The sequence below is a fragment of the Monodelphis domestica genome, chromosome 1 (assembly GCF_027887165.1).
Source record: "Monodelphis domestica isolate mMonDom1 chromosome 1, mMonDom1.pri, whole genome shotgun sequence".
NCBI classification, from domain to species: domain Eukaryota; kingdom Metazoa; phylum Chordata; class Mammalia; order Didelphimorphia; family Didelphidae; genus Monodelphis; species Monodelphis domestica.
Window position 1 is genome coordinate 395,644,693 of NC_077227.1, and position 14,287 is coordinate 395,658,979.

A 14,287-nucleotide genomic window follows, 5' to 3' on the forward strand; every position below is an offset into this window, starting at 1 on the left:
AAGATTAAGTGACTTGCCCATGATCACACAGCTGGGAAATGTCAAAGCTAAGATTTTAACCTGGTTCTTCCTGGTTCCAAATCTAGTCCTCTGTCCATAGTTCTCCACCATCTTTCCCACTGTGATAGGCACAGGAACAGTGACAATCCTCTCTGACTGGTCATCGTATTATAGCTGATAGGCAGTAGAATGATGAACCTTAATCTGGAAAGAGTGGAATACAATCAACCCCAAATGTGATATATATTGAGGCATCATAAACCCTGACCACAGGCAGAATGTGGTGGAGTCATTATTTTTAAGTCTTTTCAGTTCTGCTGACTCTTCGTGACCCCAGTTGGGATTTTCTTGGCAAAGATGCTGGAGTGGTCTGCCATTTCCTTCTCCAGCTCATTTGACTGATGAGAAAACTGAGGCAAACAGGGTAAGTGACTTGCCTAGGGTCACACAGCTAGGAAGTGTCTGAGGCCAGATTTGAACTCAGGAAGACTCTTCTTCCTGATTCCAGGTCAGGCACTATCTATGTTGTGCCATTTAGCTGCCTAATTTAGCAGGAAGTGCCAAATTTGGAACTACAAGACCTGCATTCAAATATGTTTCTTTGTAACTGTGAGCCTCTGTTACTGCATGTCAATTGGATGAACTCTGAATTCCTTTCCAGTTCTAGATTTACATTTTATGCAGTTCAAGAGATACTCCTATGCCCCCTTTTGATGAAGAGAAATGCCCTTGTGGGTAGCTGGGCCATAGAGTCATTCTTGTGGCTTTTGTAGTGACTTTTCAGTGATTTAGTCAGATATATGTTAGGTGTGTGATTTCCCTGACAAAATTCTCTTCTCAGCTCAACTCTCCCTCTTCCCAGACCTTTCCTCCTCTTTCTAGAATTTGCATTGTGCCCTTTGGAAACTCTGATCTATTATTAGCCAACTGCCCTTATTTTTAGATGATTGTTTTCTTATCCTTTCCATTTTGGGGCCCCCGTGGCTCTCTCCAGAAGGCTCCATGTCCCTGGTCACTCTCTCCAGTGCTAGTTGCTCCTTCTCTCATGTTCTGTGGATGCAGCTGTAAGTCTTTGTTCACTCCTTTCGCCCCATTGCTACTTCCACACTCTTTCTCTTCCACCCATCACTCAGCAACTCCTCCTCCCATGAGGATCACTTCATTTGTCCATGTTACTTAGTCAAAATCCTTCTTGTAGGCATCTAACAGATTTCAGGTCACCCTTTCTCCTTTCTTAAGGCCCTTTCCTCCCAGTCTTTCTCTACATGCCCACTGCTGTCCTTGTACTTGGGGACTTCAGTATTACACACATGAATGTATCCAAAATCCTTGTCTTCTTTTAATGTTCACCGGAGCTGCTAACTCTTCTGGGAAACCTTCTCTGATTCCTTCTGGGTTTTGAGCTTTCTCCCCCTTCAGCTCACCTCATCTCCTTCAGATCTGAGCACACACTGTCTCCTTTCCCCCTTCTTCCAATAGCATAGAAGGTCCTCTAGGGCAGGGACTGTTGTTTTTTCCCCCAGTACCCACCACAGGGCTTAGTAAGGATTCTTCATGAAAGGCTCGGCTTTTTGGCCCTTTTTCCCCCTTTTCAGGAGACAGCCCAAAGGGAATCAAAGCTGATCTAAAATTGAGAGAGAGAGAGAAGAGGGGAGAGAGAGAGAGGAGAGGGGGAAGAGGGAGAGACAGAAAGGGGGGGGAAGAGGGGAGGGGGGAGAGGGAGAAGGAGGGAGAGACAAAGGGAGGGAGAGACAGAGAGAGAAAGAGACAGAGAGAAACTATTATTTATGAGCTACTCTGAGGCCTTTTCATGTTTTCTACACTTCCTGTGAGATGGAATAAAGGCCGTCCTATACTTACTGAACTCTTCATTATCTTGGGTGCTTATGCAGGACCTAGGACCTGTGTTTATTCACAACTGTGGACCTACATATGAGCTACTTTTAATTTATTTTTTGAGATTTTTTCAAGGTGGTGCTGAGTTTGAATGATGTAAGTTAAGGAACAGATTTTCAGGGTAGCTCCCAAGATTGAACCTGATCAAAGTAAATCTTTAACTATTTGGAGCCTTTTGTGGACATGGGAGCTCCCGGCCAGATCATCCCCTCCACCTTTCCTGAGTCTATTCATATCCCACCACATCTGGTCCTTTTGGCTTGAATTTACATTTCTCTGGCTCTGAGAACAGACAGCTCTGCTGCAGATGCTTAAGAAAAGAATGAAGGAAGCATTTATTACACGCCTACTATGTGCCAAGTACTTTACAAATATTCTCTCATATGAAGTGACTTGTGTGACCCTGGGGGCAAGTCACTTAACCCTGTTTCCTCAGCTGTCAAATGAGCAGAAGGAAATGGCAAACCATTCCAATCCCAAATGAGTTGGGAAGAGTTGGATACAACCACCATTATGTTCCACGCACTGTGCTAAGCACTTTACAAACTTTCTCTCATTGATCCTTACCACCCATCGATGTTATCATCCCCATTTTAGAGTTGATAAAACCGAGGTAGGTTTTATCTCATAGGTTAAATGACGTGCCCAAGGTCGGACAGTAAGTGTCAGGCCACATTTGAATTTGGGTCTTCCTGACTCCAGACCCAATTCTCTTATCTTTTGCATCACTTCGCTGCCTTAAGGATAGGGTTTTGCCAAAGTGGCCCACTGCACATCACAGTATCATTCAGGTAAGCTCTTATTCCATAATAATAATGATAATAATAACAATCTGTCAACAAAGAAATGGTGAACTGATTTGTGTAGATTTTTTGCATTGGAGGAGTTTGTGCTAGTATTTCAGGACCTGGATCTCATCACCCAGAATTCTAGATGGGCTATCCTTAAGGAGGTCAAACTTTGTAATCAGTGCAGTAGTAAGAGAATAGTAGAAACTCTGTAATACATCTGATAATGAGTGCAAAAAATTTAGCATGTACTCAGTCTTCAAGCTGGTGGCTAGAATTAGAAGGCTCGTTGTCCTTGGTAAACCTATAGACAACTAATCTCCTTGCTACCAATGAGAACCCCAGAATATCCTTGAGAATTCAATAAGTAACTGTACCAACATGGAAGCATTATCCTAGACAAAACTGTTGCTCAAATCCCCAGAATGTGTGGCATTGATTCATAAAGATTGTAGTACAGTGAGTTTAAAAGATATTGCTGTGTCCAATACTCGTTATCACCTGGCTGTGTGCCTTCCAAACTGAGATAAGGAGGGAAAGAAATCAAAGCCAGGAGGGGACAGGATGAAGTCACAACATCTTCATTGTCCTGCCTGTCACTGGAACTATCCCAGAGATGCTTGCAGTGAGCCTGCAGAAGATAAACTTACATCCTAATACTTTTATTTAATTATAAAAAGCATTTCATTTTTTCTTTTTCCTTTTTAAAATTCCATTTTATTTTCAGCTCTGAATTCTCTCCCTCCTACCTCTCCTCCTCCTCCATTCCTTTCTCATTGAGAAAGGAAGAAAAACAAAACTTGTTATAAGCATATATACTCAGGCAAAACAAATTCCTTCACTGGACATGTCCAAAAGAAAAATGCTTTAATTGTACTCTAAAGCTATCAGCTGTCTATCAGGAAGTGGGTGGCGTGTTTCATAATGCATTTATGGTTGGTCATAACTTTACCCAGAGTTCTTAAGTCTTTCAAAATCATTTGCCTTTATAATATTGTTGTCAGTGTATAAAATTGTTCTCCTAGTTCTGCTTCTTTCACTTTGCATCAGTTCATACAAATCTTCCCAAATTTCTCGGAAATCACCTCCCTAATCACTTTTCAGCCCGATAATATTCCAACACATTCTATACCATAACCTGTTTAGCCCTGTGGATAGGCCCTCCCAATAGATTCTAATTCTTTGCCACAACAGAACTGGAAATGCACTTTATCCACCTTTCCACATTTTGCAGAACATTAAATGAAAGAATAATTACAAGATAGTGACTTGTCCCAGGACTGTTTCTTTGGGAAGTTCTTAGGAAAAGATGAAAAAAAAAGCCAATGATAATCATAATAACTGACTTGCTAATTAATAATAGCACATTACAAACATTAGCTCTTTTGAAACTGAAAATGACCTGTGAGATAGATACCATAAGTACCATTTTACAAATGAGTAAACTCAGGCTGTGATTTGCCTATAGTCAAGCAACTAGGAAATGATTCAGAGGTAGGAGACAGAGCAGTCAATGCAATAGGTCAAGGATAAAGGGGAGTGACCTTAGGCAAGTCACTTACTCCTGATTTCTCAGCCTTCACTGCTCTGTAGACCTAGAATTGATACTAAGACAGAAGATAACGGTTTGGAAAAAAAAAAAAAGATAAAGAGTTGGGTATTCTGATCATGTGGGGCAGCTAGGTGGTACAGTGAGTCCATAAAGGGCTGGGTACCAAATGAGGAACTCACTGGCCTCAAACACTTACTAGCCATGTAACTGTGGGCAAGGCACTTACCCCTGTTAGCCTCAGTTTCCTCATCTGTAAAATTGTCTGAGAGTGAAATGAAGAACCACTCTAGTATCCTTTTCAAGAAAACTCCAAATGGGATTATAAAGAGTTGGACACGACTGAAGACTATTCAACAACAATAATATCTTAATTCTAGATTCTGAGTAAATTTCAGATTTAGAATTAGAAGGATCCCTAGAGGTCATCTAGTCTAACTCCATTTTATAAGTGGGAATGTTGGAGTCCAGGAAAGTCAACGACTTGCAACCTCAGGGCCTTGACTCCAAATCCTCTCACTGCAACCCACTGCTGCCCCAAAGATCCCAGCTGTGATGGAATAGAAGATGCCACTGTCGTGGCAGGGACAAAGCTCCTGTTCATTCTTTGTTTTTGTGAACAGCATCAGCTGGCTCATGTTGGGGCAGGAGAGGGAGAGGAGAGAGGAAACTATTATGTGCAGGGTCTGTAGGTGTTCCTGGAGTACTTCAGTCTAGGCCTGATCAGGGAATAAATGATATTGGTAGGAAATGCTTTTTGGCAAATTAATAACATAATACCATGGTACAATGAGTCGGCAAACCTATCACTGGTGCGGACTACCTGGGTGAGGTTGGACAAATAATTTTTCCTGTTCCTCATCTGTAAAATTGGGGAAAGTTGTGGGGAGGGGGGGCAGCTGGGTGGCAAAGTGGATAGAGAGCCAGGTCTGGAGTTAAGAGGTCCTGGGTTCAAATTTGACCGCAGACACTTCTTAGTTGTGTGACCATGGGCAAGTCACTTAACCCCAATTGCCTAGCCCTTACTGCTCTTGTTCCTTAGAACGGATACTTAGCATTGATTCTAACACAGAAAGAGAGAGTTTTCCCCAAAAACTTACCAAAAGGCTTGGCAACGATGCCATTAGTGTATAGCAAATTCGGTGGTAGCTACAATCCCTTTCCCCCCAGTGACATTTTATTGTATTTTCCTCCAATTACGTATAGAAACAATTTTTAACATTTATTTTCTTACAATTTGCCATCCAAATTTTTTTCCTTCCCTCCTCCTCCCCTCTCTGAGAAGGCAAGAACTCCGATATAGGTTATGTATGCCAGCTGCATTCTTAACAGCTCCTCAGCTCCTCTCAGCTATATTTGTTCATCCACCTGGCTATTTGCAACACCATTCCAAAGATATTCCAGGAGAACCCTTTGTATCTTGACTGCTCACCTCATTCCTACGCTGCTTGTGGTCCCTTCACATGCCCCAAATACCCATAGCTCCATTTTCACTAAGTGTTTTCAACACTATTAGATAACCGATCCCTGGATGATAGGATTATTGAATAGTCTGTTATCACTCCCCAGTAACACATATCTCAAGAAAAACAGAAAGTGTTGCATTTTTTGCACCTGTTTTATGTCAAAGAATCAAACAAATTTTTTCGTGGATTGGAACTCAGTTTAGAAGTGTTTTGCATGGTGGTGGTGGGTGGAAGGCCCTTCATAGAAGGTCTTCATAATGACGCTTATTTTCAGAGATCATTTCAAAGATAATTTTCATTCAGTCGTACACAAAAGTTTAAATTGTTGTTTTTTAATATCATTTGTTCTGTTGACAAAATAAACCATAGAAGAGAGTGGCTTTCCTACCTTTACATTTCATAGTGTCCTGTTTTTTGGAACCTCAGAGACAAGAACCCCTGAAAATGTATATATTCATCATTTTATCTTAAATATGGAAAATATATCAAAATAATAATTTAAGGAAATGAAATCAAGAGGAAATTATGTTTTAATTGTCAGTATTTATTCCCAAGAATTACAAAGTTTAAATGCTTAGTATGCTAATTTATATAACAAACTTCTAACAATGGATTTTTCATATTAAAAATTATACTTACCACCTTGTGTTTTAGGATTTTTATTTAAAATTTACTTAATTTATAAAATTCCCAGATAACTCCCTCTCTCCTTCCCTCTTCTTCCAGCACTAAAAAAGGCATTATTTGACAAAAAAGAGATATGTCTGTATAAAACTAGGTCTTGTTTCTAATTATCAGTTCTTTCTCCAGAAGTGGACATACACAAGCCATTCTTCAACAACATTTCTGTTGCTATATATAATGTCTGGTTGGTTCTGCTCGTTTCATTCTTCATCATTTCAGTCTTTCTGTGTTTTGTTTTGTTTTACAAATTAACCTGCTTGTCATTTCTTACGGTGTAGTAGTATCCATCAACATTCACATGCCTCACTTTGTTCAGCCATTCCCCGACTGATGGGCATCTCCCAATTTCCATTTCTCTGCCACCATAAAAAGAGCTGATATTTTAGAACATAGAGGCTCTTTTCTTTTTTCCGGGATCACTTTAGGAATAAAATAATAAATACTAGTATTTTTGCACTTTTGTTAATGACAATTTAAACACACACGAACACAAAAAGTACAACATTAAAATATACATAAATTAAAATATATCTGTTTATCTACAAACTAGCCAGCCTCTAGCAGAACATTATGTAACAGAAAGCACTGTCCTACATGATATGATGAGCTAGCCTGCACATGCATTTTTAAAAAAAAATAAATGCTCACTCTTTATTTCTCAGAATCAATACTGTGTGTTGGTTCCAAGGCACAAGAGCAGTAAGAGCTAGGCAATGGGGTTAAATGACTTGCCCATGGTCATACAGCTAGGAAGTGTCTGAGGCCAGATTTGAACCCAGGATCTCCCATTTCTAGATCTGGCTCTCAATCCACTGAGCCAAGTAGTGACCCCATCCCTGCACATACATTTTGATGGCCCCTATTAGTCTACACCTTCTTTAGATAGAACTTTGAATTTTAAGTTTATTACTGTATTTATTAATAATTATGATATACTTACAAAAACAAATTTGAAGAAATAGTGCCTTATTTTGTGAATTGTTAAGAATTTAGAGGAGCAGTTAGGTGGGTCAGTGGATCAAGAGCCAGGCGTAGAGATACCTGCTGTGAGATACTTTCTATCTAGGTGATCCTGGGCAAGTCACTTAACCCCATTGCCTAGCCCTTACTGCTCTTCTGCCTTGGAATCAATACATAGGATTGATTCTAAGACAGATGGTAAGGGTATTAAAAAAAAAAAAGACTATGTGCAGTTAGAGATTTGGCATTGGCAAAAGGAATTTCCTCATTGGGGTGCTCCCAATGGAATCAGCAAAATTACAAGTAAAAATAAAGATCATCAGAAATATAGGAAGTGCCATGAAACCAAATGAGAGAGAGACTACTTCCGAGTGGGGACATCAAGAAAGGCTTCAAGATGAAGGGAGTAATTGAGCTTGGCCTTGAAGGATGGGCAGGAAGTTAATTGGCTGAAACAGAGGTGGGAGCATGAGGGGATGAGAAGAGAAATGTTCCATTTTCAGGGCGAGCATTTGCGCCCTGGGGAATGGCAAACACTACAAATCAAACCTTGATTGTTGTTTTGTTGATTGCCTAGACCCTAGAAAATTATGATAGAGAAATGTCAGGAGTGTGGATTAAACTTAAAGTGGGTCATGAGTCCATTTTTTCTTACTGAGAGCTAGTTTTAAATTTTTACCAGCACACCATTGCATTATTCCCATTTGTATGATAAAACAATAAAAACTTTTGTGCCCTTTGATGCCCACATTTGGGAGGGTTGAAGTGCTTTCTCTGAGACAGCTTCATCTGTCTTTTCTACCCTGGGCTAGTCTGAACACTGAGCCAGGCCTTAAGTATCAGAGTCTGAATAAGTCACAGAACTTGAGCAGATGACAGAGGCCGAGCTAGGTTGCTGAATGTCTGGCATCTGTCCTTGGCTCTTCCTGAAGGGTGGGTGGGCAACTGACCAGTACTGTTATCTGTCCCTGCAGGGAATGACCTCTTCCTGGTGGCTGTGCATGAGCTGGGCCATGCATTGGGACTGGAGCATTCTAATGACCCCAGTGCCATCATGGCCCCCTTCTACCAGTATATGGAGACACACAGCTTCAAACTGCCCCAAGATGACCTGCAAGGAATCCAGAAGATCTATGGTGAGTAAAGAGGAGCTTGAGTGGAAAAAACTGAACTGAGTACAGGAAGATTGGGGAAGTGGACTTATTCTATGTGGCCCTGAGGTCAACTGGGAGTCATGGAGAAAATCTCAGAGATGGATTTCAGCTCAACATAAGGAAAAAATTCCCCACAAGCAAGAGCTGTCCCAAAGTAGGAGAAGCTGCCTTGAGAGGCAGTGAGTTCCTCACCATTTTAAGTAGGTCTTTAGGTAGAGGCTGGATGGTTCCTTGTTGTCAAGGATATTCCTGTTCAGGGAGAGGTTCCAGTGGATGCCCCCTGAGGTGCCACTCAGTTCCAAACTTCTGTGAGTCTAAGACACCAGGGACCCTGGGGATGGGGGTGGGAGGAAGGCATGTGGGGACCTGAATTGATACCTGGCACCTCCAGAAGAGAAAATTGCTGGTGCCCAATGCTGGCTTGGACTGAATGGACTTTCTTAAAGGACTGATGCTCTCAACTGTGGAATGTCAGCCAGCATTTATAGAATCTCCCTTTGTGCCTGGTGAGGTAGAAAAAGCCCTAGTCCTAGAGTTGAGACCATAGGTCTGGTCCTGCCACTTATAAGGAATGTGACAATGAGCAAGGCATGTCCTTTCTTAAAAAAAAAAAAGTCTCAGCAATACCTTTTTTCCTTTTATTAATGCCAACATTTCGAAACAATCACCCTTCCAGAAGTGAAATTAAACAAAATGAACTGACCCATTGGCCTGGCAGAACAAATATATGTCTAACAATGAATGCCCCGTCTTTCACTTGTAGTCCCTGACTTGTCTGTCAAGTGAAAGGAGGTATGTTTCATCATTAGTTTTCTGAAGTTATAGTTTATCACTATGTTAATCAGCATTTAGATGTCTATTTAAATTTTTATTTATTTTAAAAATATTTTTCCATATTTAAATTATTCATTTTCTTTCCCTCACCCTTCCCTTCCCCCTCCCAGAGCTGACAAGCAATTCCACTGAGTTGTATAAATGTTGTCACTTGATGCCAGTTTCCATATTATTCATTTTTGCTAAAGAGCCATCTTTTAAAACCAAAACCCTAAATCCTATGCCCATATAAACAAGTGATGTCATGTATTCTTCTTTTGCATTTCTGCTCCCATAGTTCCTTCTTTCAGTGTGGTTAGCATTCTTTCCCCTAAGTCCTTTAGGGGTGTCCTAGTTTGTTGCATTGCTACTAGTAGCAAAGTTCATTACATTTGATCGTTCCACAGTGTTTCACTTTCTGTGTACAATGTTCTCCTGGTTCTGCTCCTCTCACTCTGCATCACTTCCTGGAGGTTGTTCCAGTCTCCATGGAATTCCTCCACTTTATTATTCCTTTGAGCACAATAGTATTCTATCACCAACATATACCACAATCTGTTCAGCCATTCCCCAATTGAAGGGCATCCCCTCATTTTCCAGTTTTTTACCAGCACAAAGTGCGGCTATGAATATTCTTGTACAAGTCTTTTTCCTTATGATCTCTTTGGGGTATAAACCCAGCAGTGGTATGGCTGCATCAAAGGGCAGACAGTCTTTTAAAGCCCTTTGGGCATAATTTGTTTGGATGTCTTTTGATGGTGTTTTCCTTCTCATTTTTGTCCCATTGTTTCTCTGCACATCTATTTGCTTCTCTGAGTTGTGGTGAGAATCAGATGATATAATGGGTAGAAAGTTTTTTTTAATTTCACCCCCACTGTGAAGCAAAGACTATTGTCTCCGTTTTCCAGAGGACATAATAAATTCCAACCAAAATTCTTGCCCAAAGTTACAGAGTTAACTTGTGGCAGACTCAAGGCTAGAACTTGGGCATCCCGGCTCTCAGACCTCCCATCTAAGGGGCTCCTAGAGTTTCCATTCATTTAAAGAGCTTATGTCTCAATTTCATCCTTTCTGCAGGACCTCCTGCTGAACCCCTGGAACCCACCCGACCACTCCCCACACTCCCTGCCCGCAGGATCCACTCCCCAGAGAGGAAGCATGAACGGCAGCCCAGGCCCCCAAGGCCACCGCTGGGAGACCGGCCATCCACCCCGGGTACAAAGCCCAACATCTGTGATGGCAACTTCAACACAGTGGCTCTCTTCCGAGGCGAGATGTTTGTGTTCAAGGTGTGCCTACCTGAGATTATTAACCTATGCCCTTTACAGATCCCCAGCCAGGGAGGTGGTAAGGTGGTTTGGGCAGGGAAGAAGTCAGAACCTCTGACTGGTTCTAGTCCTGGCTTGGTTGCTAACTCAGTGAATAAACTTTGACAGGACACTTCTGTTCTCTGGACTGCAGTCTCCTCATCTGTAAATGGGGAGAATAGTTCCAGTCCTGCTTCCCTCCTAGGAGGTATAACGCTCTGCACAGATGCATCTGACAGATTGTTGTTAAGATGGGGGCCTCTGAGGTGATGAAGGTTTCCCCTACCTATTCCATGGAGCTTCTGGAGGTTGGGGGTCAAGGCTGTGGCTGGTGTGGGCTCCCTCCTCCAGAATCCACCTTTCTTTCCAGGACCGCTGGTTTTGGCGTCTGCGGAACAATCGGGTTCAAGAGGGTTATCCAATGCAGATTGAGCAGTTCTGGAAGGGATTACCAGCTCGAATTGATGCTGCCTATGAGAGGTCTGATGGGCGATTTGTCTTCTTCAAAGGTATTTGGGGTGTCTCCCCCCTCAGCCTTATGGGAATGGACCCTGACACTTATCTGTGAATGAGTCAATTGGCATATGTAGAATCTCCCCTTGTACCAACTGCAGTACACACTGATGTGGAGCTGACAATCTGGGAGGGACAAAGAAAGGGCAGACCTGTATCCTGCCCTCAGAGAGTGCACGTATGTGGAGGGGCAACAAGATTTGGACACGTGTGTCTCTTAGAGGATAAGAAAAGATAAAATATATACTAGTGTCAGAAAGAGTCCAAGTCAAAATAGTTCAGAGATCAACTTTATGGTTCCAAAAGATGGGAGGGATTGCTGTGGAGGAGATATAATAATTAATAATATTTCATCATAAACTAAAATGATAGTCATCATCTTTTTCAATGGATTATTATAATAATGGACTAACCTTAGGTAGTGCTTTAAAGTTTTACAGAGTGCTTTGTATACATCACAAGCAGGACCTTGAAATATGCATAGGATCTGAAGAATGGGTAGGGAACAAGAAGTGGCAGGAATCACAGCAAAGGGTGGAGGCCAGATTCAGCCTGCCAGCATATTCAGAGTGTAGAAAGGCGTCCAGTCTGAACGAAATGGAGGGTTTGAGTCAGGGGGAATAGGAGTCGAAGCTGGAAAAGTAGGGTGGGACCAAAACATCAGACTGATGCATGTGGACTTTATCAAATAAAGGCAATGGGGAGCCATTGAAAGTTTCTGAGTAAGGGAGGGACATATGCCAAAGAAAAATGACCAACAATCTGTGTATAAGGATGGGAAGAGGAAGTCGGTTAATAATTCTGATGAGAAGTGATGAGGACGGGGCTACAGGGGTGGAGAGGAACTGATACATCTGAAAGAAAGAAGAAGAAAATGGCTGATTGGTGAGGATTAGACAAAAGTAAGACAATCATACATTCAAGATTTTCCAGAAACATCTTGATTTCAAGAAAAGAAGTGGAGCTCCTCATGTACTATGGAAGAGACCTAGGTTTCAGTCTCAGCGCTACCACTTCCTAGCTTGCAGGTCCCTGGCAAAATCCCTTCCTTGAGTTTGTTTCTGCATCTCTGAAATGGGTTTGTTGTAAGGAAAGTTCCTTTTTAATCCTTAAAATACTCTCTTGTGGGAACTGTTTTCATGATACTGACAGTGAGACTTTGCAGTAGGAATATACTTCAGTGGGCTTGTTTTTTGGGTGAGAAAATGTGTTCTCTGTAAATGAATGAAGAGAGAAGGAAGAGGCCAAGCTGATTGTGAGGCTGGAGCCTGGATGACTGAGAGAATACCATGGTGTGGCAGCCAGAGAAAGAGGGAGGCTGGGGGGGTGGGGGATATGGGGGTGAAGGTGATGAGTTCGATTTTGGATGCATTGAATTTCAGGGCCTGGTGGGGACACCCAGGCGGAGACAGAAGCCTGGAGCTTTGAGAGGGAGGATAGGGCTGAAGACAGGTTTAAGGATCAAGAACAGAGGTGGCAGGTGAAGCTGCAGGAGGGGATGACTTTGCATAGGGTGAGAGCAGCTGAGGAAGAACTATGGACTGAGCTGGAGGGGAGACCCAGGCTAGGGACCTAATGTTTATTGAATTAATAATTGTGATGGATGCTTGAGGGTAAGCCAACAGAAACTAGTTACGAGGTGGTACATGATAATTTCCCAAGTATATCTAACCCCTTGCTCTGTGAGGGTAGACCTTAGGCACATCTCTTGACTTGCCCTTCCCTCCAGTGCCTTACATAGGACTCTGCTCCTAGTGGGAGGGAGTCACTGACTTCCTGAGTTCCAAGGGCCTGGGGATTAGATTGGCCAGAGGCTGGGGTATAACAGAGGCTCAGGGGCCCTTCATATCGAGTCAGAACTTGGAGAGGAAGATGTCAGGCTGGGAGAGCTAGTCCTCGACGACGCTGGGTTCCTCCATTCACAGGTGACAAATACTGGGTCTTCAAGGAAGTGACCGTGGAGCCTGGATACCCTCACAGCCTGGGGGAGCTGGGAACCTGCCTGCCCCGGGAGGGCATAGACACAGCCCTGCGCTGGGAGCCTGTGGGCAAGACCTATTTCTTCAAAGGGGAATGGTACTGGCGCTACAATGAGGAGAGACGGGCGACTGATTCTGGATACCCCAAACCTATCACTGTGTGGAAGGGCATTCCCCAATCCCCCCAAGGGGCCTTCATCAGCAAAGAAGGCTGTAAGTGTCCTGACCTGGGTCTGCAGTCATGTTTGGGGCCTCTCCTGGGCCCCAGGTGGGGTTGATGGGATGGGGGTAATAGGAGAAAAGTATTCTCTTCCGGCCCTGGGAAACTCAATGTAACTCGGGAAACAGGTAACAATTCCCCAGGCATTCCAGGGTTCATAACCAGAAGGAACCTTAGAGATCACCTCATTTTATAGAAAAGGAAACAGGTCTAAAGAAGATGGCACTTGGCCAGAGTTAGATCAGCAGAACATCCTTTGACTCTCTAAGGTTCTTTCTGTTCCCACTTCCATCTTTGTCCACCAAAGCCTATCCTTTAAGACCAGCTCTAGTATCATCTCCTCCAGGAAGCCTTCCAGGACCAACTTTTCCTGCTCCTACTTCCTAAGCCTACAGTGATCTCCCTTCTCTGAGCTCCCTCAAATGCAGACAACACACAAGGAAATAGAACTATCTGGTTCTAGTGCTGTTGGTCAGTTAGCTTTTGTGGGGAAGCCTGAGACCACTGAAGGAGAACTCTCTGCATCATGCCCTTAGGGACGTTAAGGGTTAAAGTATACAGGCTGGGGGGAGCTTCCTCTGGAGAATTTGTACTTTGAATCCACAAGGAATAGTTGCCAGAGAACCATGAGATCCAGATTCTAGTCAGAGAGACAGAGAGACAAAGACAGAGACAGAGACAGAGAGAGAGAGAGAGAGAGAGAGAGAGAGAGAGAGGAGAGTTCCTGAGACTCTTTTCTAGCATTTAATGTTCTGGTCTGCTTCCCAAATACTATTCCAAGCTGTACCTCTGGGTGACTGGAGAATCTCAGGACTGACTAATGGGGAACTGGGGGGGGGGGGAGGCACCAAAGGGTTCAGGAGAGGCTGGGCCCTTGAGGCAAACTTTCCCAACTGAGGCCACTGACCCTAGTCTGAGAACTGTGATCACAGGGTTAAGAGGAGCGTTCAGTGAGGGC

At 43.0% G+C, this 14,287-nt stretch overlaps 1 protein-coding gene across 1 annotated transcript in view; it reads left to right on the forward strand.

The window, feature by feature from the left end:
• Positions 1–14,287, forward strand: part of MMP24 (matrix metallopeptidase 24) — a 65,606-nt gene that overhangs the window by 45,282 nt on the left and 6,037 nt on the right. Inside the window, exons 5-8 of the mRNA XM_007474237.3 lie at positions 8,318–8,479; positions 10,388–10,599; positions 10,988–11,126; positions 13,056–13,322. Of these exons, the coding sequence (XP_007474299.2) occupies positions 8,318–8,479; positions 10,388–10,599; positions 10,988–11,126; positions 13,056–13,322 (780 nt within the window). The remainder of the gene's footprint in view (positions 1–8,317; positions 8,480–10,387; positions 10,600–10,987; positions 11,127–13,055; positions 13,323–14,287) is intronic.